Source organism: Passer domesticus, chromosome 4 (assembly GCF_036417665.1).
Source record: "Passer domesticus isolate bPasDom1 chromosome 4, bPasDom1.hap1, whole genome shotgun sequence".
Classification (NCBI taxonomy): Eukaryota; Metazoa; Chordata; class Aves; order Passeriformes; family Passeridae; genus Passer; species Passer domesticus.
The window spans coordinates 13,684,489-13,708,324 of NC_087477.1; the positions used below are offsets into that span (position 1 = coordinate 13,684,489).

General features: G+C 46.0%; 2 protein-coding genes and 1 long non-coding RNA gene across 5 annotated transcripts; 1 reads left to right on the top strand and 2 right to left on the bottom strand.

Moving 5' to 3' along the window:
- Window positions 1-546: 546 nt before the first annotated feature.
- On the bottom strand, window positions 547-13,186 carry AP1AR (adaptor related protein complex 1 associated regulatory protein). Of its 2 annotated transcripts, XM_064416137.1 has the most exons (10): window positions 12,933-13,186; window positions 9,984-10,032; window positions 9,338-9,364; window positions 8,869-8,894; window positions 8,369-8,465; window positions 7,564-7,662; window positions 5,682-5,743; window positions 4,698-4,771; window positions 3,803-3,931; window positions 547-2,932 (listed from the first exon to the last, which is right to left on the bottom strand). In XM_064416137.1, exons 1-10 carry the CDS (start codon window positions 13,007-13,009, stop codon window positions 2,667-2,669), a joined length of 906 nt encoding a protein of 301 aa, XP_064272207.1. In that variant the 5' UTR covers window positions 13,010-13,186; the 3' UTR covers window positions 547-2,666. The 2 variants fall into 2 exon arrangements, with proteins under 2 accessions (XP_064272207.1, XP_064272208.1); XM_064416138.1 differs by lacking the exon at window positions 7,564-7,662 and having other exon boundaries at window positions 12,933-13,181.
- A 1,625-nt stretch (window positions 13,187-14,811) lies between these two features.
- Window positions 14,812-23,017, top strand: CDKL2 (cyclin dependent kinase like 2). Of its 2 annotated transcripts, none has more exons than XM_064416136.1 (13): window positions 14,812-15,084; window positions 16,771-16,965; window positions 17,243-17,421; window positions 17,537-17,649; window positions 17,812-17,951; window positions 18,240-18,328; window positions 18,816-18,933; window positions 19,559-19,830; window positions 20,004-20,094; window positions 20,860-20,971; window positions 21,082-21,188; window positions 21,480-21,572; window positions 22,014-23,017. In XM_064416136.1, exons 1-12 carry the CDS (start codon window positions 14,917-14,919, stop codon window positions 21,537-21,539), a joined length of 1,644 nt encoding a protein of 547 aa, XP_064272206.1. In that variant the 5' UTR covers window positions 14,812-14,916; the 3' UTR covers window positions 21,540-21,572; window positions 22,014-23,017. The 2 variants fall into 2 exon arrangements, with proteins under 2 accessions (XP_064272206.1, XP_064272205.1); XM_064416135.1 differs by having other exon boundaries at window positions 14,820-15,084; window positions 17,207-17,421.
- On the bottom strand, window positions 22,569-23,834 carry LOC135298508 (uncharacterized). The gene is made up of 2 exons (XR_010360518.1): window positions 23,523-23,834; window positions 22,569-23,383 (listed from the first exon to the last, which is right to left on the bottom strand). It is a non-coding gene; the product is annotated as an uncharacterized LOC135298508 (long non-coding RNA).
- Between the last annotated feature and the right edge of the window lie 2 nt (window positions 23,835-23,836).

The following is a 23,836-nucleotide window of genomic DNA, read 5'->3' on the forward strand; positions in this document are numbered from 1 at the left end:
CCCATTTTATCACCCCTAAATATTAGGATGCATTTCAGCATTAATCATTCCAAGAAAACCATAATTATGACTGAGGGGAGGAACAGCTGAGATTAAGGCAACCAACCACAAGTGAGAGAAAGCCATGGGAGAGGCCATGAAACTCAAACACAGGCTTATGTAGGATTTGTCTGTTCATCTCCTCTGTGACAAAATTACTTTGTTGCCATGTTTTCTGCTCTTGGAAGCAGGCTCTGGTTTCCAAACAACAATCACTTGCTCAGCTGTATTTACCCGAGGGAAGAATCAACCGTGTAAAATATACATTAAAAAATTGATTGTCTCCTGTCACTACATCGATCTGACCAGGAGAAGGTAATTTACACAAGGAAGGTTATTTTGCCTTTAAAAGGTGTGGGTACAGCTGCTCATTTCCAACAGGAAAAGGGCTCCATGCTCCAAATTCCTCAGGTCTTCTGCAACAGGTCCCCAGAAGGGACACTGGGATTCAGCAGGGCTCTGACATGGCTGCCACAAACCCAGCAACAGATACCACACTGCCAAATGTAAGACTTGCTGAAAATTTTAATGACTCTTAAATTTGTACAGATAGGCATTTTACAGCACCCTTGAACCTTGTTCCATGTGAGCTGTTTGTGGAATCCCTCCGTTCCTCAAAAACCCACAGGGATGGAGCATCACTCCAGAAGTCACCCAGCGTGGTGCCCTGAGCACTGCAAATGTTGTCACCAACCATGGCTACACAACACGCCCATCACAGAAAAAGCTGGAGTCAGCCTCCTTTCTCCTCAATGCTTGTTCATCCCAAGGGCAGGACTGTCAGCTAATTCCTCAAGGCATGGTCAGGACAAGGTCACCTCATGTTCCCTGGCCAGGAGAAGCAGTGACCAGTGCAGGAGAGGTGATTGTTTCAGCAGGTAAAAAACATGTTATTTACATGTTGAGGAAGTTGCCTTCCCTCCTTCCCATAGGAATATACTATACAAAGAAATATCCAGGAGAAGTCACACAGCAGTAGCTTAGGCCAAACCCAAAATATACATTTGATGTGTACAGGTCTTTAAAGCTCATTACAAGTATTGCAAATAGAAATAGTGGCAGTAAAATATTTTCAGAGGCATGGCTACAACTGAAATGAACATACGGAATGTTGCCAAGAGGATTTATCTGTTCTCTCGGGTTATTTGTACACATGTAACGCCAGTGTGCAGTATTTTTGTTCCTTATCCACACTGCAATGACCCAAATATTCCAAACAGATTCAGACGAGCTAAACCACATTTTTCACACAGCTTTCACTAAAAAATTCAGTTCTCACGATTGACAGAGCAGGTTCATTACTTAGCACAATGTGTTCCCTTTTACTCCAAAACAAAGTTAAACCCTGTCACCCTTTTCCCCCTGGAAAAACGAGACAGCTGCACTAAATAATGACAGGGTAGAATGGCTTTACTTTGAAACTTTGGGGAAAGCTTGAGATCTGCAAGTGCTCTGCGGGTTCTCTTTTGCTAAAAAGTGAGATTGACATGGAATACCGGGGGAGACCGCGCGGCCCAGGACAGCAATGGTGCGGTCACTGAGCACCTCCTTGGATTTCAGCCCGTAGTAGCAGGATTAACCTTCCACTTCAGAGGCACAGGAAAGGCAGAGCACTTTCACACACTGTTAAAACATCAAATTATCTTCTTTCTTTTCAAAATGCAGATGCAGAAATTCAGTCTTTAGGTTCTTGTTCTTCCCACCCCCCAGCAGCAGAGCCATCATCCCTCTCCAGGTTTGCTCACTGGATGTTGCTTTTCCATAAGCGTTCTGGTCCAGTGGAATTATAAATTTTCCACAGCAGAAGAATTTTAAAGACCATGTAGCAACAGAGGTTGGTCTGTTCAGGGAGGCTGGGAAAACAAGACTTTGGTCCTCCCAGTTCTCCACTGGTTAAAATTCCCATTTTATTGACACATAAAGAGAATTTATATTTTGTTTTTGCTTTTCTATCTAGCACACACTTACTAAGTCTGGCGTATTATTTTACAAGGCCGTACCTTACCTAACCCGATGAGTTTTACTGTGTTCATTGAGGTTAACGGTGCTTAGCATGAAGTAATTTAAAAAAATAAAACAAATGGAAAAAGGACAACAGAAGACTAGGAAGGCTTTAAGCTAGACAGGGGAAAATCTGCAATTTGCCACATGTCAGATTTGTTTTGCAGCTCTTACTTTTGCATCCTCTAAACAGCTGAAGAGCAAGTCAAAAAGCACAGAAATATAAATATTTTAAAATTATTTCTCTATCTTCAAGTATTAAATAAATTATACAGGACTGTTTCTGAGATAAATATTAGGCCAATGATGAATTTTAAAACAAAATCAATAGAAACATCATCCAGAAGAAAAAAAGGCAAGTTAAAATATAGATAAGTCCAAGCTACGAAGCTCCAATTAGTGCAGATAGTTTTATATGAAATCCAGATACCCAGAAATATACACAGTAGTTTTCACAAAAGTCGAGAAGGTAGATGATAAAATTGCACTTAGTTCTGAATCCACGCGGACAGCGCGAGCCGCTCCCGTCGCGCGCCCGTCCGCGCGTCACCAAAAGGGCAGCGGGTTACAGAAGAGCCCGGCGGGCTCCCCTTCCCTCCCCAGTTTGCTGAGGGCAGGGATGGTCACTATCTGTCCTGGCGCTCGGGATCCGCCAGCCTGACGTCCGAGGCCGACAGTTCCAGCACGGGGTTGACGAAGCCGGCGTACTCGGAGTTGCCGTTGTCATCCACGGCGGCGCTGACGAAGTCGTTCTCCCACTCCAGCCCGTTGGAATCGTCGGAGGCCGAGGCCGGGTGGCTCCCTGGCTTCCTGCTGTTGAATTTCAGCGCTGCCCGCAGGATGTCCTCCTCCGTCTTGGAGCGCTCCCTCACCGGGATCATCCTGTTCATGCCTGGCATTTAACACATGCACACGTGAGAAACACCTCCTCGTGAGTTTTCACCTGAATTTTGTGTTTCTGCCCAGAGAAACGAAGGTGGCGTTTGGACAGATACTGCATTCAGTATCTAGGAAAGGTCTGCAGTTTGTTTAATTCAACACAAGGTTCTGGACACTGCTCAAAGACATCTAAGATTTTCCTAATTTTGTCAGTAATTGCAGACCTTATTCACCTATCAGATTGGCTAAAAAACGAACCCTTGCTTATTTTTGGTGAGCCTTTCAATAGCCAAGGTCTCAACATTTTGGATAAATCTTCTGCAGGTTTAGTAAACAAAGGAGGAAGTACTGTATGCAGAAAACACCTGTAACATGAGCAATGATACAGCTGTATCATTGCTGGGATGCTCCTTGGAATGCAGCTCCAAGTTCCCAGTGAATGTTACAGTGCAAGTAATAAGGGTTTTTCCCAAAATGTTGGGAAGTCAGACTCCTGACCAACCTCCACATTCTGAAAGGAAGAACAAGCTCTTCCTTCTGCTCCTGGCTCACGAGAGGGCAGCATTTCTTTTCCACTGCTTTTGTCAGGAGTTTACAAGTCAGTTCCACAAAATGCAGGGAAATTAATTAATTTATCTACTGGAGTATCCTAATAAATGAAGTCATTAATTAGGGCTATCTCCACGTTTATCAAAAATAAGGAGCTTTCTTGGTAAAAATAATTTATAGTTTTAACCATTACAAACTTGTCAGAAACTCCATCAGAAACAAGTTTTAAATCACCTTCCCTTTTGAAAAAGACAAATTTACAATGAGCACAGCTTGAACTGTCAACATCTTTAACTTCTGGGTTCAGGATGAGGCTGAAGTGCAGGATAAATACCTTCTTCATCCTCCCACTCTAAATCCAAGGAGGTGCTGTCATCGTTCCCACTCACTGATTTGGTTTTGGTCATCAAGTCACAACTGCTCTCTGTGTTGGGCGTCAGCACTGTGGCATCAGATGAAAGCCCTATTAAAAAAAAAAACCAAACCCATAATGTATTTTTAATTTGTAAATGTACTTGAATTTCAGGTTAAACATGCAAAAGTGAAATTTTTAATTAAGCTCTCATCGTGCCTTGTGGGCCTTTAAACCTCAGGAATGCTGGAAAAAGCACCTTTATCAGTTCAAAGAGTAATCAGTAGCTTATAAATAGTCAATATCACTGAGATATTGCCTAACTAAAGCTAGAAAGGAGTCTAATAAGCTGTAAGCTGAGCTTATATGAAGACTTGTAAAAATAAAAACAAAACCCAAACCAACCCTCTCCTCCCCAAAAAACTAAACTACTCACACGGCCACCAGTCCTCCACCTTAGTGGTTGTCAAGTCATCAAAACTTACAGATAAAAGCTTATCCCATTGTTTTCCTCCAAAATATTGGTGGAATTTTTTAGTACAGGCAGCCAAATTCACCTCTTGCACTTCATTAGGAAAAAAAATGAAGCATTAATATGATTCTAATTACTTTGCCAAGGGATGATTTAAAAAAAGCTACGAACACACATCTGCATCTTCAACTGGTTTTACAAGAAATGTTCACCACCATCTTTTATTCATCAGATAAAAAAATTACCAGATTTTAAAATTACAGATCCATGCATACACATTTTATATTTGTGTGTGTAAACACAAAACTAGAAATAATCAGTGTTTATCTAGAAAAAGAAGCAGCACTCCGTGCCCCTCAGGGCCCCTCAGCATTTGAAGATGTGCTTAAGGAAAGGCAGACTTACTGCTACTTCGGAAAGCTTCATACTGGAATTTTGTATTCCTTAGGAAAGGATCGAGGTCTTCCTCTGCCACACAGCTGCAAGAACACAATTTTTACAGCTTTAGAAACCTCCAAGGGTGCCATGAAAAATATGTTAACGCACGTGCCCCCAACCCTGTGCTACAAAGCACTTAAACACTGAACTAAATGATTTATAAAATCACCTACAAAATGCCTTTCTGTTCCTATTCATCACATCCTCTCCCAGCCTGTGCTTCTGCTCGATTTTTATTAGTATTTTCAGTTAAAAATCAATTAACTGACTCAAAACAACACTTCCCCTCTCTTCATCACTTTACAAAAAATTTCCTTAATTTTCAGTTCATTTTTTAAAGTGATGAATTCAAACCCTGCTCCTGCAGTCCTTTGTTTTTAAAATCTGGCCAGTTCCTACTCAGTTTTCACAGCTCCTCTTCTAACTGTGCTTCCATAGCAAAATTCCTCCTGTCCCCTTGTCTTCTGTGCATAAACTTTTTCTAAAATCAAACACCATTCCACTGTAAATTTCTCCACTTTTTTTTAAGCTTGTTTTTCCCACCACCACCACTGAACACAGGAGATGTGAATGAAGAAACTCAAAATAAAGAAATACACAAAATATTTAATAAATAAATATAATTAAGAATATTACTGAAGGAATGGGCAGACTCTATAAACCATTTAAATAGCGTGTTTCTATTAGGTTTTTAGAACAGGGTCCTAAATAATAAAAATATTTTATGTTAGCTGAAAATTTTACATATAAACACCTTTTTAAAATACACCACTGGATTTTGTGTCTGTGTAAATACATGCAGTGCAGCTGGGAGCAGCACTGCATGCAGCAATTTAGCAACTCCAGGGACAACCAGCATGAACCCAAAATACCCCCCAGCTTTCCAGATGAGGAACAGGGGTACAGGCAGTGAAGGCTGTGAGTTATCAGGAATAAAACTTGGTCTCTTACCTCTGGAACTCTCCATTGTTAACAGCATGTGCTCTCTGTGTTATCCTGTGCTGCCTACGTTGCTATCAAGAGAAGCAAATTATTGGAAGAGCTGAACACTCAAAACAGAGCTCTCAACACTTAACCCTGTTTTATGCACCCCCCAAAAAAACCCGTCAGTTTTTGGGAACCTCAGTCAGGACTGCACCTGTCTTGTCTCCTGTCTTCTAAGAGTGTTTTCAGTGCACAACTAACGCTTGGGTGATGTTGGGTTTCTTTTGCTCCGTGCCCAGGAAGAGCCACCCTGCCATTTAAAAGATAAATATCTGCTACAAATCCTTTCATCCCTGTGCAAAGCAGCGCTGCCATCTCCTCCGGCTGTCTCCATCAGCACTAAGTGCTTCATCTATATTAATAACAGCTTTGCTGCCTTGCAGGGTCAAAAGTATTAATAACTCTGCTAATGTCAACTTCATCTGAGAACTGCTCTTTGCTTTGGATGTGAGGAGGTAACTGCACTGGATCTAGGGTTTTTCAATCCCAAGATGATGATGGTGGGGTTGTTTTCTGGCACACTTTGTATCTTGGATATTTAAATGATCATAATTGCAGGCTGAAATGTGCAAATGGGGAGTGTAGAGAAAAAAAAAGTGGAAGCAGAAATATCACTTTGTGCTGGTTAGAGGTGAAAAGATTGAAGAGCGCAGAGAGGAACAGACAGAAATTTGGCACAACACAGTCAACAAATCTGTCAAAATCAATTACTGCCACACACAAGCATTTTCTTTCAGGATTCCTATACCCACATAAAACCCAATTTAGATTATCTCCCCATTTTGCCAGGTCACATCCCAATACCCAGCACTGCCAGTTCCAGGACACACACATATTAAAATTCCATGCTGTTACAGATCCTGCCATTTAGCAGGGCGACATCAGCAAGCCAAATGAGCTTTAGGAGAGGCCACACTTCCAAGGAAAAAGCCATTTTCCCATTTGTGCCCGCAAACAGCAGGGACATGAGTGATGCATTCCAAAATAGCTTCCAGTTTATCTAGAAAGGCTAAGTGCTCGATGCATATCTGGACAAAAATGCTTCCTTAAAATCCTTGTAATCCTTATGGGTTTTGAGGAGGCTGTTTGAGCAGGAGATAAGTGGTACTAATTTTACACCAAGAGGAAATTAAAATCTCTACAATCCATTCTGTCTTAGGTCCTGACTAAAAGAAGTGCATATTAAAAAAACTGAAAGACAAGAAATACAGCATTTCTTGCACAGAACTTCTACAAAAACCAGTTAGCACCATTTAAAAAAAAATCTACTTTTGCCGGCTTTCTACAGATCAAAAGTGGCAAGAAAAAAAAAAGCAGGCAAAAAGGTCAGAAAGAATTAACCCTCCCACACCAAATGGCAAGGGGAGAGAAAGAAATGTGAAAGGAGAGCTATACTTAGTGACATAGAAATTAGATGAGAACTCCAGAGCAGGGTCAATACGAAACACAAAGATAAGGAGCAATACAGTGCACAAACCTATAAAGTACATTTTACAAGGCTAAATTGTGTCTAAAATAAACGTGTGCTTAATTTCAGGTTTTTTTTTTTTCACAGATCATTTTTATATTTAAGATCAGTAACTTCTACATATTATATAAGAAGAGTGTGAAGCTAATTATAGATTAAAATTATAACTCATTCAAAATCTCTACTCGGAGACAGAAGCTGTTTCAAACAATTATGGTGATTTTCAGCTGCTCCAACCAGCTGTACTTCCAAATCTTGTACTTCTTTCTCTACTTTGCAAGCCAAAGCCATTTCCTTGAGATGGAAAGGGTATCAGGGAAGTCTGCATACATGGGAACAGGACAGAGGCTCTCATAAATATTGGGGTCTTTTTCCCCTCACCTCCAAGAGCTTTTTCTGCTTTGCTGCCCTGGCTGCTTGACGTTGTGCAGCATATAAAGCCTCCTCTTCTAGTCTTAACTTCTCCTCTTGTAAGGCTAACTGTGTATGAACAAAACAGTAATGGTTAACAAAAGCAGAACCTATCTATCTTCCTATTAATCAAGCCATAAGTGCGAGAAAACAAAAGAAAAGCAGCTAGAAAATCAAAATAAAACAAAATTGACTACAGCTACAGCATTAACTGGGTTTAACAGCTTCCCTCCCCGCAAGCAAACAGCCCGAGAAATTTAGGTTACTACTGAGTAAACATTGATTATTAGTGAACTGCTGCAATGCTTTTTTCTACTTTATTATGGACTGCACAGCGAAAGATTTAAAGATTTTCAGTTCCATAGTTCATTGGTACTTTAGATCAAAGTTCATTCAAGTTCTACATTGTACTCCACATCATATTCCATTAACTGCTGCAGCACTAAAACAGAAATTATGTGGGGGTTTTTCCTTAAGAAAATTGTGGAGAAAATGCAGCACAAGAAAAGTTGAATCAAGAATATTTCCCATTTGGTCTTGCAATGAAAAAAGGGTCCAATTTAAGAGATCCTGGTCAGAAACCCAACCTATTCATTCCATTTTTTCAGCTGAGAGGCTATTAAAAAGAAGCAATTTGTGCACCTTGTAGACTAAAAACACCAACTGCTGAACAAAACCCAATTGCTCAGTGAGAGTGGAATCTCCTGGTGTCCATGGCTGATCCTAACACTTTTGGAAGAAAAACCACTGGTACTCTCTCACTGTGAGCACTTACCTCTGACTGGAGCTTCAGATCAACAACCCTCTGCTTCTCAGCAATGGAGTCGTAGTGTCTCTCTTTCAGGTCTGCAATTTCTTCCTCAGTCAAAGGCCTGGGGAAACACAAAAAAGCTCCATCTATTATTCATGCATGACAACCCTCATTTGCACTCTGACATATCTGTGTGGTCTTTCCTGACCAGTCCTTTAATGCACATCCAACAGGCTCTGCTTGTGGCCTGCTCCTCCTGAAAGGTCCAGCTTGTTCAGGACAGTGCTGTTTCTCCTTGCTCTCATAATATATATTATTTATATCTTTACAGAAAGCGTATTTTCAGAACCACCTCTGCTAACAGAACTACTGGAACAAAACCATTACCATCACCGCAGTCCAAATCTCACTTCTTTTTTTTCCCTTACTTGTTTTTGTCCCTTGTTTTTCCCCTACTCTGTTTTGTTTAGTGTTCCCAGTGGGACAGCAGAGAGAAGGAGAGGTCCTCAGTCTCAAAGTCTTACCTGTGACTGCTTCCTGGGCTCTCCCCCTGTTAAAATAAATAAAGAAGTCTGATTTTTGTAACGACAAAGCACTTCCAGAACCTCCCTTAGCAGAGCAACCCAGGTCCATTTCTGTTCTCAGACTGAGGGCACTTGCTGAGTCTTATGCAAGAGTTATACCAGGAGCAAATTCTCCTTTGAGTCTCCCCAAACACACTTTCCCCCCACACCTCTTCTTTTCTTTTCTTTATACACAAAGTCCATAGTGCCCCCTTCCTTTATGGGTTATTTCCCATACTCCCCAAAACCAATCTCTTAGATCTTTATCCAAAGCATTCAATTCCTAGTGTAAGGAAAACAGAAAGTAAAAAAAAATCAACCCTGTGATTTAAGTCTACAACTCAGCTTAAAGCAGGAGGAAGATGCAGATGTTGGAACCATTTTTAAGGATTGGACGAGCAGGTTTCACAAGGATGCCCCAGGTACTCACCTCATCACTTTCCACCAGGTTCTCAAACTGCAGAGGAAAAGAAAGAAATCATTTTTACAACTCAATATAAGGAGTCACCAAAGACCCACACAGCAAATATGATTGCATATTTTATGAGTCTTGTAAAAACACTACTCCAGTTCTAACAGTGGGACTGTAACCCTCCTTTCAGAGGAATTTTAGAGTTGGACCTTCTTACCAATGTTTTTCTTCCTAAAAGGAGAAGAGTCCTAATTAAAAGAGAAGCACTTTAAGCTGCACAAACTCACTGTCTCACAACAGGAAGTCCTGCAGCACAACAGATTGCCCCCTCTGTACAACTTTCTCAACAGCCCAAGCATTAACTACAATAATTAATGCTATCCTCAGTAATGGGGGCAATCTGGCTGGCCCAGGACTTCCAGGGTACAGGAGGGAAAGTAAACCAGGTTATTCCTTGCACGACCCTTGGCAAAAAGGACTTACATCTGGGAAAGGACCTCTGTAGACTACAAATGCAACAAACTATAAGGTAACCCCAGCATCAATTTGGGCTGGAAAATCCCAGAATATTTCAGTGTTCATAAACTGCAGAAAGTGTTAAAGGTATTGCCAGGACTCAGCTTTTCCCACTTTTCATTAAATCACTAAAAATGTAAGTGCTCACCTCTATAGTAAAGTGTTCTCCTGTTGAACACGTTCTAAAATACTTGGATCTGGAAAAATAAGTTTACAGTTAGACTGCAGAAGACTCTTCCATACACAGCAGAAGGTAAATGAGCACAAGAATTTAAAGTAGGTTTTAAAATATGTTAAATTTAAAATAACAACAAAATCTTCATGTATTTAGCACATTGACTTATTAACTACAGCAGGGAGAGGCAAAAGCATGTAAACGCCTTCTGCAGAACTGGGGAAAAAACCACAACCCTTGTGAGATGAAATCACTTGTCAGGATGCTGGACTTGACATTTACAGACCATTAGCAAGTTCTGCAATCCCTTTAATACATTTTTCCTGGAAAAAAAGCACTGTTCCAGGCAATTTCTGAAAATGCTGTTGCTCACCATGGCACTTAACTCTTTCCTGGCATCTTGTACCTCATCAGTGCTAAACAATACCTTTTATTTTGACAACTTGGCACATCCAGAAGGCTGAGCCTCAGGGAAAAACATCAAATAAGAGGTCAAGGCAATACTTTTAAACTTAAAAAAAAAAAAAAAATTCACACTCTAATTTTGTACAGGGAACTGGTTTCTTCCCCTGATTCTTTATTCAGAATTCTTCCTATTTTATTTTACTACTTGTACAGAGGACAGTTAGCCCTGTCCTCTACAAGACCCCACATAGTGTTAAGTTACCTGGATACATTTTTACCTAGCCAAGGAGGTTTGGCCCATGTCCAGAGGAACATTCTAACATAAACACCTTTCAGTGCAACATCCATTTCATCGAACTGTTTCCCAAACCAGGGTTTCCAGTTGCAAGTGCTGACTGGTACAAGGAACAAAAGCCAGGGCCTCAGGGATTTCTCCACTTGCACGAAAAGATCCTTCAGCACTTGCAACCAACACCAACACTGTGACACTTATAAAAGCAACACACCAGCCAAAGCCTGAATTATTTTAACCGTAGCAGATTTCATCTCCATCTCATTTTTCTTTGGAAGCCACTTTAGGGAGCGTCTCCCCTGGCAACTTGTTGCTCTACCCACTGGTTCCTTGTCGCACAACCTTTCCTGCCACTAAAGAACCTCTTCCAGAGGATTCACTGCTGGGAAACCAGAGGGCAGAGGCCACTTTCAAAGCAACTATGGAAGCTTGAGGTCATTAGGGACACAAACAGAAGACCCACCGGCTTCACCTCTACACAAAGCTTCAAGTGAAGTATCAGCAACCTAGGAACATGTTTACACCTTTTATAATTCTCCTTTAAGCCCTGCTTTTCCATTGTTTTCTAAGACTTGAGAACCCGTTTGGTTGGATAGCTCCTGGAATAAACAATTCAGCTGAAAAGTCCTATAGAGAGTCAAATGAATTTTCCAAGATCTGAAGCTATTAAAGAGACTAACTTTTCACACATATACATACTCCATCCATATATATATATATATATAAAGCAGCACAACTCCAAGCAAAGGCAACTTACAATCTTCCAGGATATTGAAACACTTACTGAAAACTCCATACTTAGTTGTTTAATTAGGAGGTTATCTCTTACAGGCAAATCTTGGAGCATCTAAAAATAAGGAAGGTGGAGTGGGGGGAGGATCTGAGCGATTAAAGTAATCATTAAGTTGATAAGGCACATTTTTACATTATGGTGCTCCAGAAACAGCCAAATGTGGACAATGTGGTATCAATCTAACTTGCACACTTTTTAATATGCCACATTTTACAGTTTTGGTTTTAATAGAATTCCCTGCTCAGTGGAAGGAGAAGAAGCTCAACACTCTGACACTGCTCTGTAAACCACTACCACCACACCCAGAAAACAAATCTGATGTGAACCACAGAGGCCAGCACCTTGTATACACTTCAGACACTCAGTGCAGGTTGTGCAACACCTGAACAATTATTCAACACAGCAGCAGGCAGGGAGATTTGTTTCACTGGTCAGGACAGCCAACACATGCAGGGATTGGCAGTAAGCTTTTTGTCACTCAAATTGTCACTAGATTTGCCTGCTGAAAAAAGGGGTATTGGCCTGTGGAAGGAGACTCGGCAAAACACACAGGAAGAAGAAGCTCTCGAGTCGTGCAGGAAGAAGCTTTCGAGTACTGCCCGGTGTTCTCAAGGCACAGCAAACTGCTACTTCGGTGCCAGCTGTCAGGGCACCGGGGGTGCTCTCACCCCTCTGGCGGGGCACTGGAAACACAAGCAGGTATCCTCTGCATGCACTGCCCTGGCTTTTCACGCCTGCCTCTGAGAAGCAGCTTGTCTGGAAGGTGAGACTCGCCTGCCAGAGCTGGCGTGAAGAAAGAGGCCACGAGCTTGCATCATGTAAAATGCCCGGCATATCTGCTGAGAACCATTTCTACCCTAACACATCAAAAGTAAGTGATGTGTGGGTATCCAGGGGCCGGTCAGGATATGGGAAAAGCCCAAGCATTTCCTGTTTGCACAGTGCTTTTCCGTGAAACAGGTTGTCGCACGTTTCCAAGAGATAAGGATTCGCCTGAGCCATTCTGCAACAGACGTGAGTTCCTCTGAACCGCTCTGCTCCTGATTTATCCCAGCAGCAGCGGCTCAGCCTCTGACTCACGGCGAGGACGAGCTCACATTGCAGAAAACCGGGTGTTTTTCCATCTCTCGCACAAGCACGGCCGCCCGCACGCCCTTTTGGCAGCCGACCTGGAAAACCCCTCCAGGCACCTCCTGCCGGAAAAACACCGGCGCTGAGGAGCCGCTGACCCTGGAAGTGCATGAGCCCCGAGCGCAGCCACCCGAACCGCGCCGAGCCCGCCGGGCTCCCGGCGTGCCGGGGCTCCCCAGAGCTCGCCCGGACCCCTCATCCCTGCCCACCCTGCCACCCCTCCTGCCCCACGGGGAAGGCGGAGCCGGCACCTCCCCGCCCCGGGGAGGGGAAAGGGGCAGCGGCGCTGGATGCTGCTCACCCTCCGCCGCGCTGGATGCGGCCGGCATCCCTCCGGAGGAGCAGCCCGCAGCACCCCTGCGCCCAGCAGTTCCCCATGGCATCCTGCTGGGAAGGGCTCCCGCTGCCTCCCGGCGGGCTCAGGGGCGCAGGGGCGGCCGCGGACCCCCGGCAACAAAGGGCCGGCACAGCCTCATGGCTGCGCTCGCCGGCACCGCCCCTGACACCGGCATCATCGGAACCCCGCCCCGGGCCGGGAACCCCGCCCCGGGACCCGGGAGCGGCACCGCGCCGGGAACTGGGCTTCCCCCGTGGTCCGGGCCCAGCACGGCAGCCGTGTTCTGGCGGCAGGAAAATCTGGCAGGGTTGCGTGGGCTGGGTGGGAAATCGCCTTTTGTGGGAGAGGAATCCCGTTCGAGGTGCCTGGTATTGTGAGGGGGAGGAAAAGGGTGTCCCCCCAGTTAGCGAGGGTCGGTGCTGGTGAGGTAGCGACAGCTGGAGCACAGCTGGAGCGCGGGCACGGGGTGGTTTAGGGAGGTCCTCGCTCGTTTTTGGTCTCTCTGGCTTCCTAAGCCGCAGCACCACGCTGACACGTGTGAGCACGGAGCCACGGAATCACTTTGTGTTGGAATGGACCTTCCATTATCCCAGACTGCTCCAAGCCCCGTCCAGCCTGGCCTTGGGCACTTCCAGGGATGGGGCAGCCTCAGCTTCTCTGTGCCGGGGGCTCTCCGCCCCCACAAGGAGGAGTTTTTTCCCGATTTCCCATTTAATGTGCAATCTGCTCTCTTTCGGTGTGAGCCATTCCCCCTTGGCCACGGTAAGCTAATGGTACAAACAGGTGTTTTGCTCCTTTCTTTTAACGGGTCCAAACGCACCTCAGCAGTGGAAGGGTTAATTGGATCCCACGTCAGCGCTCCATTAGCAGACATTAGGACAGATGCCAGGACCCAGAGGAGCTGCTTGCCACGACCGTGGAAAAGGTAGGAGAAATACAATAAATCACTGTCAAGCACACCGCGATGTTCTCCTTTCCCTGGAAATGTGAGGTCAGCCCGGAATGTAGGGAGAGGGGATGAGGGAGGCATAAAAGCAACCGGGAATCCCTTACAGAAGGTGATTCCTTCGGGAGGAATACAGTGCAGGTTCCAGACGTGATTCCTCGTTACACTGTTTTCCAGGAAATGGACATTTTGGCAAGGGGAATACAGCTCCTTTCCCACTGTTGCAGTATTCCAGCCTGACAGGCGTTCATTAATTCCTTCAGAGAAATTGAACGCCTTTTTTTCCACGCTGCCCTCAGCCCCAAAGTGAGGCGGGAATATTGGGAATATCCGCACGGAATGCTCTTGTTCCTGCAGTTGGTTCCTGGAGCTGTTTTCCTACACGTGTCCTGCCCAGAACATGAGAAGTCAGTGTTAGCAGAAGGCCAGAGCATGGGTTGCTCCATCCACCAGTGGATGGAAGGAACAAGGGGATGCTGGATTGAGAATGCATTGGCTGAAAATACGACTAAACCCACAAGGATGCTTCAGCTTTCCTTCCCCTCAAAGGCAGCAGGCTCATGCACAGTGTTATGTGTGCAGACAAGTTTGAAAGGTGAACTGCTCAGCAAGGCCACCGGCACAGGCACCTAAAACCAAATTATTCCGCTTTTTTCACGGCTCAGCCTTAGCAACACCCCCAGCCTCCCATCCACACACACAACAGTCATTGGATTCAGGCTGGGTTTTTAACACCCAGCCCACCGCACAAGGGACGAGACCGCTGAGCCCGCTTTACGTGCCCCAGCGCTTCAGAAAGCACCATTTATATAACATTTTGCCCTTAAAACATTCCATGAGGCCTAGCTAAGACGGGCGCCTTTCGCGACAGGCGGGGCGCGGCCGCGCTTTGCGGCGGGCCGTTGCCGCGGTAACGGCGGCGGCGGCCGCGGTGCCTCCGTCCCGGCGCTGCTCCCGCATCCCGGCCCCATCCCGGCCCCATCCCGGCCCTCCGCCGCCGCCATGGACAAGTACCAGGTGCTGGGGCTGGTGGGCGAGGGCAGCTACGGCATGGTGACCAAGTGCAGGAACCGGGAGAGCGGGCAGGTCGTGGCCGTCAAGAAGTTCCTGGAGAGCGACGACGACGCGGCGGTGAGGAAGATCGCCCTGAGGGAGATCAAGCTGCTCAAGGTGAGCCGGGCCTGGGCCCCGTGCTGGATCCGTGGAACTGCCGTGCCGGAGCCGGGCAGAGCCGCCTGGGCCTCGGCCCGGGCGCGGGGCTGGATGCGCCTGGCGAATCCCGGGTTGGGAAAAGCTGGGATGTTGTGGCATTCCCAGCTCTTTTGCCGCCTGGTGGTGGCTGTCCCCTGTCCCAAATGCCTGGCTTTGCTGCTGGAAATAGAAGAAACGCTGGCCTTTCAAAGGCTGGGGGTGTCACCTGAGACGGGAAAACGCTTCTAGGAAAGTTTTCCTTTATTTTTTTTTTTTTTTCTATCCACGGCACCTTCCTGGCAGGCAAGAGGCTGGAGGAGTTCTCCTGCGGGATTCCCTGAACCGTGTGTGGCGCTGTGTCCCTTGGTGTTGGAGTGTGGGATTTGCCTGGTGTCAGTATTTGGGGGGAAGGACAAGGGGGAATGGATTCAAACTTCAGAGAGCGGCTTTTGACTGGATATCAGGAAAAAATCATTCCTTGTCAGGGTGCTGAGGTGCTGGCATGGGTTGCCCGGAGGAGCTTCCCGTGTCCCACAGGAATGCTTGTCCCATGTGCATTGGCATATGTGGGAGTTTGGAACACTGGGACCCAGATGATGTGTTTGGTGAAAAAAAAAAAAAAGAAGAAGGAAAACTTTATTTCCAATCTGCTCCTGTGATGTGGGGTGTTCCGGAGGTGGGGATAGTGGCAAACCTGAGTCCTGTTCTCTTGTCTGCCACAAGTGTCTCAATCTAAATCTGGCAGCTTACAGTTCCTGTGCACTGAAGGGGGGGGGAAAAAGTGGTGTTTGCCATTATCCAGGCATTATCCCTTCAAACCCTTTTAAAGTGGATCTTTGTCCCTGCTCCGAGTTACTGAGCGGCCCCCAGGTGTGCTGGGAATTAACTGGTTTTCCTGGGCGAATGGAATCTTTGCAAAGGGGAACGTTTGCATTTACAGCTCAGGAAGGGTGGCCTCTCACAGGGGAAATAAATGCCTGGAGGTTTAGTCTCTTTGTCGTTCCTTCCCTTGCTCCCTGTCAATCTTTGGGTTTAATTTTTTAATTTTTTTTTTTTCCTCTTGAGTTTGGGCAGAAATTTAATTGTGTCTGAAAGCAGCAAAAAACCTCTTCAGGCCTCCTGTACGGGGAATAAATAATTCCTGGGAAAAGAGCTTTTCCTCTTATTGATTACCCTTTAAAAATTCCTCTCTTGTCAGCCCTGCTGAGAAGTCTGGGCAGGCACAGGTGCAGGTTGGCTGGCACTGCCTCTGCCCTGGCAGAGTTTCCCCTACAATTCCCTGTGCTCTGCAGTCCTTTTGCATCTTCCTGGGTCCCACCCCTGGGCTCTGGTGCTGCCTCCAGGGATGTTTCCCTGCCAGGCTCCAGCTAATAAATAACTGTGCTCTGGAGCACGGCCTTTTGTGTTGGTGTGTGATAAATGTGTAACAAATGGGAGGTGGATTCTTGGCTGCTGGGGACACAAAATAAACAAAAATACACACGACAAAGTAAATGGAAAACACAGCTGCTTTTTCTTCCTCATTTTATTCGAGTTGCATTTTTTGGTACCATCCCAGCTGGGCTGCAGTTAAAAAAATTTAACTGCAAAATATATTTTTTTAAAATTTCCCTTTATAGCTTTTACTGAGTGTTTTCCCTCACTAAACATTCCGGTTTTTGACAGCAACTGAGGCACGAGAATCTGGTGAACCTGTTGGATGTGTGTAAGAGGAAGAAGCGGTGGTACCTGGTGTTTGAGTTTGTGGATCACACGGTGCTCAATGACCTCGAGGACTCTCCCAATGGACTGGACTGCGACAGGGTTCGGAAATACTTATTTCAGATTCTGAGAGCAATTGCCTTTTGTCACAGCCATAATGTAAGTATGTGCAAGAAATCACCTCTGCAGCTACAATCAATAGATATATATTAGAATAGAAGTGTGCATTTTTGTACTTATGTATATTTGAACTTAGAGAAATAGAGCTTTGTCTGAAAAGGAGAAGATATGCATAAAATAAATGTGTCTGAAATTAGAGGTTCTGTGTTTGCCTGTAATTTTCTACTCGAATATGAGAAAGCTGCACTTTTTACTGAGCCAGTCAGTTTGCTGTGTCCAGACAGGGAGTTTGCCTGACTTCCTTTTCCCCGCGCAGATAATCCATCGGGATATTAAGCCAGAGAACATCCTGGTTTCCCAGTCAGGAGTTGTGAAACTCTGCGACTTCGGGTTTGCCCGGCCCTTGGCGACTTCTGGGGAAGTTTACACGGACTACGTGGCGACCCGCTGGTACAGGGCCCCGGAGCTGCTGGTGGGGGACAGCAAGTACGGCAGGTGAGCCTGGCCTGCCAGCCTGGGAGGGGCTGTGGGGGGCATGCAGGCGTGCTCCACGCCTGGCTCAGCCTTTGGATCCGTGGAGCTGTGCCGAGCTGGTGGTTTTTCTCCCCAGGCCTGTGGACGTGTGGGCTGTTGGTGCCCTGATCACAGAAATGCTTACAGGAGAGGCCCTTTTCCCTGGAGACTCAGACATTGACCAGCTCTACCATATCACCAAGTGCCTGGGTAAGAAGAGCCCCTCGGGCTTGCTCAGGAGGGAGGGGCTCAGGTTTGTTTTGGTGGGTGGGAAGATAACAAGCCCTTACTGCAGTGCTGACCCAGCATTTCAGCCTCTCAGTTTCACTGTCCTGTATTTTCCATGCGGCTGCTTTGTTTGCCTGACTCCAGGTAACTTGATTCCAAGACAACAGGAGTTATTCTATAAAAACCCCCTCTTTGCTGGCATGAAGTTGCCCGAGGTGAAGGAGCTGGAATCCCTGGAGAAACGCTATCCCAAGCTCCCTCGTGACGCACTGGATTTAGCCAAGGTAATTAACGGAGTGTTTCCCGTGAGTGTTGCTCTGTTTCCCTGTCCTTCACCTCACACAGCTGAGCACAGGGATGTTGAAGTGCCCTTCTCCCAGCTCCCCGTGCAGCTGCTTGGCTTGGCAGCTTGGTGAAGGCTGTAGGATCCCAGAGCTCCAGTCCGTGGTGATGGGGGCACTCAGCCCTGCAGGGCCAAAGGGGTCACTGCAGGGATCTTTCCCTCAGACATGCCAAAGCCTTTGTTTAATTCCTGCTGTGTTTTCCTCCTCTTGTTGGCGTTGGTTTGACAGGAGTGCTTGCAGATTGACCCAGACAAGAGACCGTCCTGCGCCGAACTCCTGCAGGGCGAGTTCTTCAACAGGGACGGCTTTGCTGAAAGGTAAGAGCTCCTTTCCTGCTCACTGCAGGCTCAGGTTGGAAAAAGGTGAAGCAGTTGTGCTTGGAGACTGCACACTGCTGGGTTTGCAGAGCTGGCAGCTGCTGAATGCCTCAGTTTGTTCAGGCTTGACCTTCCTGAAAATAGAGGTGGAAGGGAACACGTTGCAGTGGCACATTTACCTTGTTGTGACATTGATTCATCAGTGCCACACCACACTGGGCAATACAGTCTTACACTGTATTCACTCACTGCATCTGCACCAAACTGGGATGCAAACACCTTTATTGCTGTATTGTGAAAAATGTGCGCAGAAGATTTTATTTAATGTATACATTACATTTGTCTTCTCATTACTTTAATGGCACCGCTTGTTTGACTGCTTTAAAGGGCTATAGAAGCCTGGGCTTAACAACTGATGACGATATTAAGATAAACAGAAGCCCTTTTATTATTTATTTTTTTTCTTTCCTCCTTATACGGAATGTAGATTTACTCAGGAGCTTAAACAAATGATCCAGAAAGATGCCAGAGACCATCAGTTCCAAAAAAAATCTAAAATCAGTAAAAGAGACGTTTTAGAAGAAAGAAAAACCATCAGCGTCCAGGTTGGTCCATCTGTGTTTTCCAAACCTGTATTGTTTGGGGTTTTTTCTCATGTTTTAAAATCATTGTTTTTAAAATAGGTGCAGCAGTTTAAATTCCTAGGAAATAGCTGGGGAGTGTGCAGGGGGCTCTTGGGCCAGTCCCTTGCAGGTGAACCACACAGTGGTGCAGTTCCTGGCAATACAGAGCTGGAGGGGGAATCACTTGGGAAGGATAAGTCATGCTTTATGCTGCTCTTAACCTGTTTTAAAGCCCTGTCATCAAAATTTAAAATTTTCCTTTCAACTGGATAGCAAGGATGTTTCAGAGTGACTTTGAGGTGACATTGAGATGAGTTTTTATTTAATTTCTTCGGAAGAGACACAGGATGCAGCTGGTTTTCCTCCATCATTTCTGATTCCAGTCTCAAGTGACTTATTTACAGAGAGTGCTGGAACCCTGACAAATTTTCTCCTGTTTGATGGAAAGCAGAGATTTTCTAACAAAACCAATTCCTTCTCCATTAGATTCTTGCAGAATCATGCACGTGTAGGCTTCTGACATATTTTTTTTTTCCTGCATGCACTGATGTAAACTGCTCTTTTAACAGTGACTGTAAAGAAAGATGATGTTTATGTTCCCAAACAGGATTTCAGCATGGGCCCAAGGAGCAAAGATGGAAAGCAGATAAAGAGCAAGCCTTCTAAAGCTGATGCAGAGAAAGCAGATCGATCCTCCAAGCTGAGCTTCCTTTATGACAACACAATCTACCCATTTAAATTCAGCCCTCAGACCAACCTGAAAGATTCCAGCAGCAGCCTGGACTACGCCAAGAGCTTGGGCACATTTATCCCTCCCATCACCCAGAACTTCTCTCCTACGTTTGGGATGGGGTCTGGGCCTGGGAGCCTGAATTACAGGTAAGGGAATAGAGCTGGGGGAGCTGGTATCCATCATTCCTGGGATGTCCTGGGAGAGGCAGGGTGACAATGTGGGAGCACAAGACGTGGGGTTTGGGACACCTTGCATTTGTTGCTTTGCATTGGCTGTGTCAGCCCAGCTAATACCAACTGTGGGGCATTTCTGATTACAGACTTGATGAAAAGAGTAAAAAATACTTGAACCCCTTGCTAAAGGCACGGAAGCCTTCTCCAGTGGGGCGATGCAATGTCAGCTTGACACCGGTGAGTGGTCTGTCTGTCTGTCCCCCTTGGCCAAGCAAAAATGAATTCAGTTGTGTGTTGTGTTCTCAAGAACTCCATCTGGTCCATCTTTCACCATAACTCCCCACTGGAAATATTTGGTTTGTTACCCCTTTTTCCCTGCAGACTTTTCGTTCATTATCCCTTGCTAACAGTTCTTAGATACAATACATTTTATGTCAGAAAGCAATTTTAAATGAGGGGAGCAGTCCAGCACAGGATATCTGTGAGATTTGGAATATATCCATGGCCTCCTGCCTGGCCAGGAGCAATAGACCATGTGTGCTGTGCTACTGAAGCAGAACTGAGGGTTTGCATTTAATGTGGCCAGGGCTTTACTTAGTCATGTCATAACTGCATTAAAAATTGATAAGGGAAACAAGTGAAATGGAAAGTTTTCCTCTGCTCTCACTGCCTAGGCATGATGACTACTGTGCCAGCCAGGAACATTTGCCTTTTTCCAGATAACTAGTCCCAGCCATTCTCCAAGTGCTGTATTTTATCTCTGTGAAAGCAGCCTCACTTAGATGATTGTTTTTATTTTGCTGGTGCTTTTCCATTGCTTGTGTATAAATAGCACTTGAGCAGGTTGAATTCCTTCACACACATCAGAGGCTTTTGTCTCACTTTTGGACAGATTCCAACTACATCAGAGCATTGCTGTTTTACTGGGTTTTTTTAAGCTTGAAAATAGCTTTATTTTTTTTCTGTATTTTCATGAGCTCTTCCTTATGCTCTTGACTACAGGTTACTAATGAAAAACCCATCCTTCAGGCAAGTAAGAAAAAATGGGAATTCCACAAGACAGATGTGCGTTTGCCAGAACTAAATCATCTCCCCGAGCTGAGGGGAGCGGAAGGTAGGAACTTTGAGGTCCTCTAAATACAACCTGGGTTCCAAACAAGTGTCAGGAAGCAGTGTGTCAGCTCTCACTCCCTAAACATGGCTTGCCTTGGTTGTGTTTTGCAGCTCGGCATCTCAAATTTCTGAAGAAGGAAAATAGAACGTTTGCAGAGTCCCAAGTCCCCTCCCTCGCTGGTATCGACCTTCATAACTCAAGTCTGCCTTCACAGCAGGTAGCAAGGCAATAAAGTGGTTTGTGCTGCTCTGTATTTGTTTGGTTTGTGACTTTCTCAACAGCATGGCTCACAGAATTCCAGTTTGACTCCTGAAGGAGCAGAATTTGCCTCGGGGTCGTAAGTCTTACACTGGGGGAGCATTTTTGAAGCCTGATTTGACCAAAGAACAGATTTGTTTTGAATTAGGTGTTGGCATTGCATGTGTCTTTAGAAGGCTGCTTCTGATTGTCTGCTCTGTTGATGCTACACTTGGAAATTGATCCTGTCTCTTTCTTTCCCAATTTACAGCTGTCAGGGACCTTGATGCCAGATGCATCAGAAGCCAGCTTCCCCAGGGTCGAGCAGTAGCCCTGGGGAGATGGTCACACCTGCCTGTAAAAGGTGGGCTTTCATTTCTGCTGTGTAGCCTGCTGGGGGCTTCAGGTTTTTGCTGTGTAGCCTTCTGGTGGCTTCCAAATGGATGGAAGGACGTGCAGCTGTGACAGATTTCTTACTGAGGGCAGTACACAGCTTGCTGTGCCTGGTAAATCATTTTCCTGAGCTGAAGTGCTGGGCATTGGGGTTGGAAATGAAGCAGCTCATGAAATTGGGAGGTTGAGCAAGCTGGTAGAACAAAAGAAGGGGAAGGTGGCTGCCTGCATGTGGGGAGGGGAAAAAACAACTCGAGTTTTCTGATCTGTGAAGCACACAGGTGTTAAGTGCACAGCTTCAGCAAGGTAAGGATGTGTAACAAAGCAAAATAAAGGAGGCCTTGCACCAGGGAGCACCTCTGTATTTTGTCAGTCTGTCCAGAGTCATTCTCCTTTTCTCCTCTTGATGCAGGTGACTGAACTGAGGGAACAATCCATCTAAGTTTCCAGGGGCTAAAGCTGCCAGGTGTCTGCAGGGGAGAGGAGGATCCCTTACTCCTGTTGGTGCAGCAGACTGCCACAGAAGTGGCTCGGGTCCAGGCCAAGGATGGAGCTTGCACTGCCATTGCTGCTGGATTTCTTGCATGCAAAAAGCCCCTGGAACGTTGACTTTCTGGCTTAGGGCCAGGTCTTGTCTGAGAGGAGTAGTGGTCATTGGTGTGTGACAGGGGCAGGAGCTGCTTTGGAGGACTCTGAAGGAAGCTGGGCTTTCTTTTGTCCAGCTGCTGCCCGCCTGAGGGGTTTGTTTTTCACTGAATCATGATGAAAGCAGCCGTCAAAATTCTCGTATTTCAGTGGGCTGCGTGATCTGGATTGAAAAGCACCTTTGCCTTGACAGTGAAGAGGATGTCTGTGCAAGAAATACAATATCTAAATGTGCAAATCTGCAGCTGTTCCTTTGAAACCCTCACTAATGCACGTGTCACTTTGGTTTAGGTTCCTTTTCCCTTCACATTTTTGACCCCACGTCTGGGCAGTTGTCATTGGGGTGTTTGCCCCGGGTGTGTTGTCTGGCTGTTGTTGATGGTGAAGGAAGGAATATACCCCTGTGGAATACTGAGCTGTGATGCAGGTGGCACATGGAATGTCTCAGTAACTCAAGTCATTGTTCCTTTAGGTTCCTTAGGAGAATGGGACAGTAAAACTTGACTGTTTGGAAACAGTTTTTGCTTACTTGCCCTTAGTTTGTCTGTGGTCAGTTTTGGGCTGTCCCTGTCTTGCTCACATTTCTCCATCACCTGTCACAACTCACGTGGTGTTGTTAACTTTGGAACTTATTTTTGCACAAAATACAGCCTTTCCCACCAATGGATCATGACAGAATGTGGTCTGAACTCATTGTATTTAGGGATTTGTCTCTATGCTGTCTCTTAACGTGTACATTTCATTTGTAAATAAAAAGATCTTCCAATTCCAGGCTTGACTGTTCCCACAGTGGATGCTGCACTTGGCCACAGCAGTCAGTCAGATAGCCATGGGCAAATGCAGGGGGGGAAAAAGGTTTGGGGAAGGAAGAGTGGAGGTTTTTAGGGGAAGGTTGGGTTTGTGGGGGAGAGAAAGGTTTAAGAGGAAGGTTTTGCATGGGGAAGAGAGTGGCCAGCAGGTCCAGGCAGGTGGTCCTCTGCTTGTCCCCAGTGAGGCCACATCTGGAGTGCTGCGCTCAGTTCTGGGCTCCACAGGTCAAGGACAAGGATACTGGAGGGTCCAGCAGAGGCCGAAGATGATGAAGGGTCTGCATCATTCTATCTCAGGAGGGCAGACTGGGAGCGGGGCCTGCTCAGTCTAGAGAAAACAGCAGGAACTTCATCAATCCATACAAGCATCTCCCAGGTGGGTGTCAAGAGGATGGCGCCAGATTTCTGGTGTGCCCAGCAACAGGACAAGGAGCAGCGGCCAGAAACTAGAACACAAGGAGCTCCACCTCAACTTGAAGAGCAGAATCTCCTGAGCTGGAAGGTACCAACCGAGCTCAAGGAGTGCTCGGACAAAGCTCCCAGGCACCTGGTGGGATTGGTGGGGTGTCCTGCGCAGAATCAGGAGCTGGACTCGATGATCCTGATGGATCCCTTCCAAGCTGGCATACTCTGTGATTTTGTCGTGGAGTTCTCTCTCTGGAAACATTCCCAGCCCGCCTGGACGCGGTCCTGTGTCACCTGCTCCTCGGCACGGAGCTCGGACTGGGACACCTCCAGATCTCCCCACCGGAACCAGAGCTCAGCGGGAAGGGGAACACGA